The 668-nt window shown below is 50.9% G+C and overlaps 1 protein-coding gene across 1 annotated transcript in view; it reads right to left on the bottom strand.

The window, feature by feature from the left end:
- Window positions 1-668, bottom strand: part of LOC119581628 (MAP/microtubule affinity-regulating kinase 3-like) — a gene marked incomplete in the record, with an annotated part of 89364 nt that overhangs the window by 11814 nt on the left and 76882 nt on the right. Inside the window, 1 exon segment of the mRNA XM_037929749.1 lies at window positions 82-300. Within this exon segment, the coding sequence (XP_037785677.1) occupies window positions 82-300 (219 nt within the window).

The following is a 668-nucleotide window of genomic DNA, read 5'->3' as shown; positions in this document are numbered from 1 at the left end:
ATGCAGGAGCAGAAAGAGGACAGGTAAGGAAGCTAGCAGAAAGCAACAAGGTGTGTGTGCGCTCACACAGAGACATACTACCTTGACCGTAAAGGATCTAGGGGGTGGTCTAAGGGCGAGAGATCCACTCGACCTGGACCAGCACCCGTGCCCGCAGAAATAGACGCTGACTTGAAATGACCTTTTGCAGGTCGAGAGTTAGTGGCTGCCGAGGGGTGGCCAGGGGACAGGCTGTCCACCGGGGCCCCCACCGCAGAGGAGGGAGGGGCCCCAGGGAGGAGTGGTACCGCAGCCACGCCACTGTAGTCACAAGACAACTAGAGTTATGACAGGCCACACACATACATAGACAGACAGGCCGTCACTCACCCCCTTCTGAGCCACAGTCAAGTTAGAAGCCACCTGTTGTCACCTCCCTATATTAATGCTAGAAAGCCATAACAAGAGCACTGCTAATTATTACAACAGCACTCAGTGCATCTTAAGGTGTATGAATATGGCAGCAATTTTATTTCCTGTGGAGAATTTTGAAATTTACATATGAGGGCTCAACTAGAAGAAGGTGCTTGTGACTGAGCGAATCATGCACGGGAGACCAAGACCCAGGAAATCTGCACAGGTTGTGAGGAAATGCAGTGAGTAGGGCTTAAAAAAGAGTTAAACCATCT

This window comes from Penaeus monodon, chromosome 15 (genome assembly GCF_015228065.2).
Source record: "Penaeus monodon isolate SGIC_2016 chromosome 15, NSTDA_Pmon_1, whole genome shotgun sequence".
Taxonomy (NCBI): domain Eukaryota; kingdom Metazoa; phylum Arthropoda; class Malacostraca; order Decapoda; family Penaeidae; genus Penaeus; species Penaeus monodon.
The sequence above is the reverse complement of the archived record's forward strand: the minus strand, read 5'-3'. Positions and strand labels throughout refer to the sequence as shown.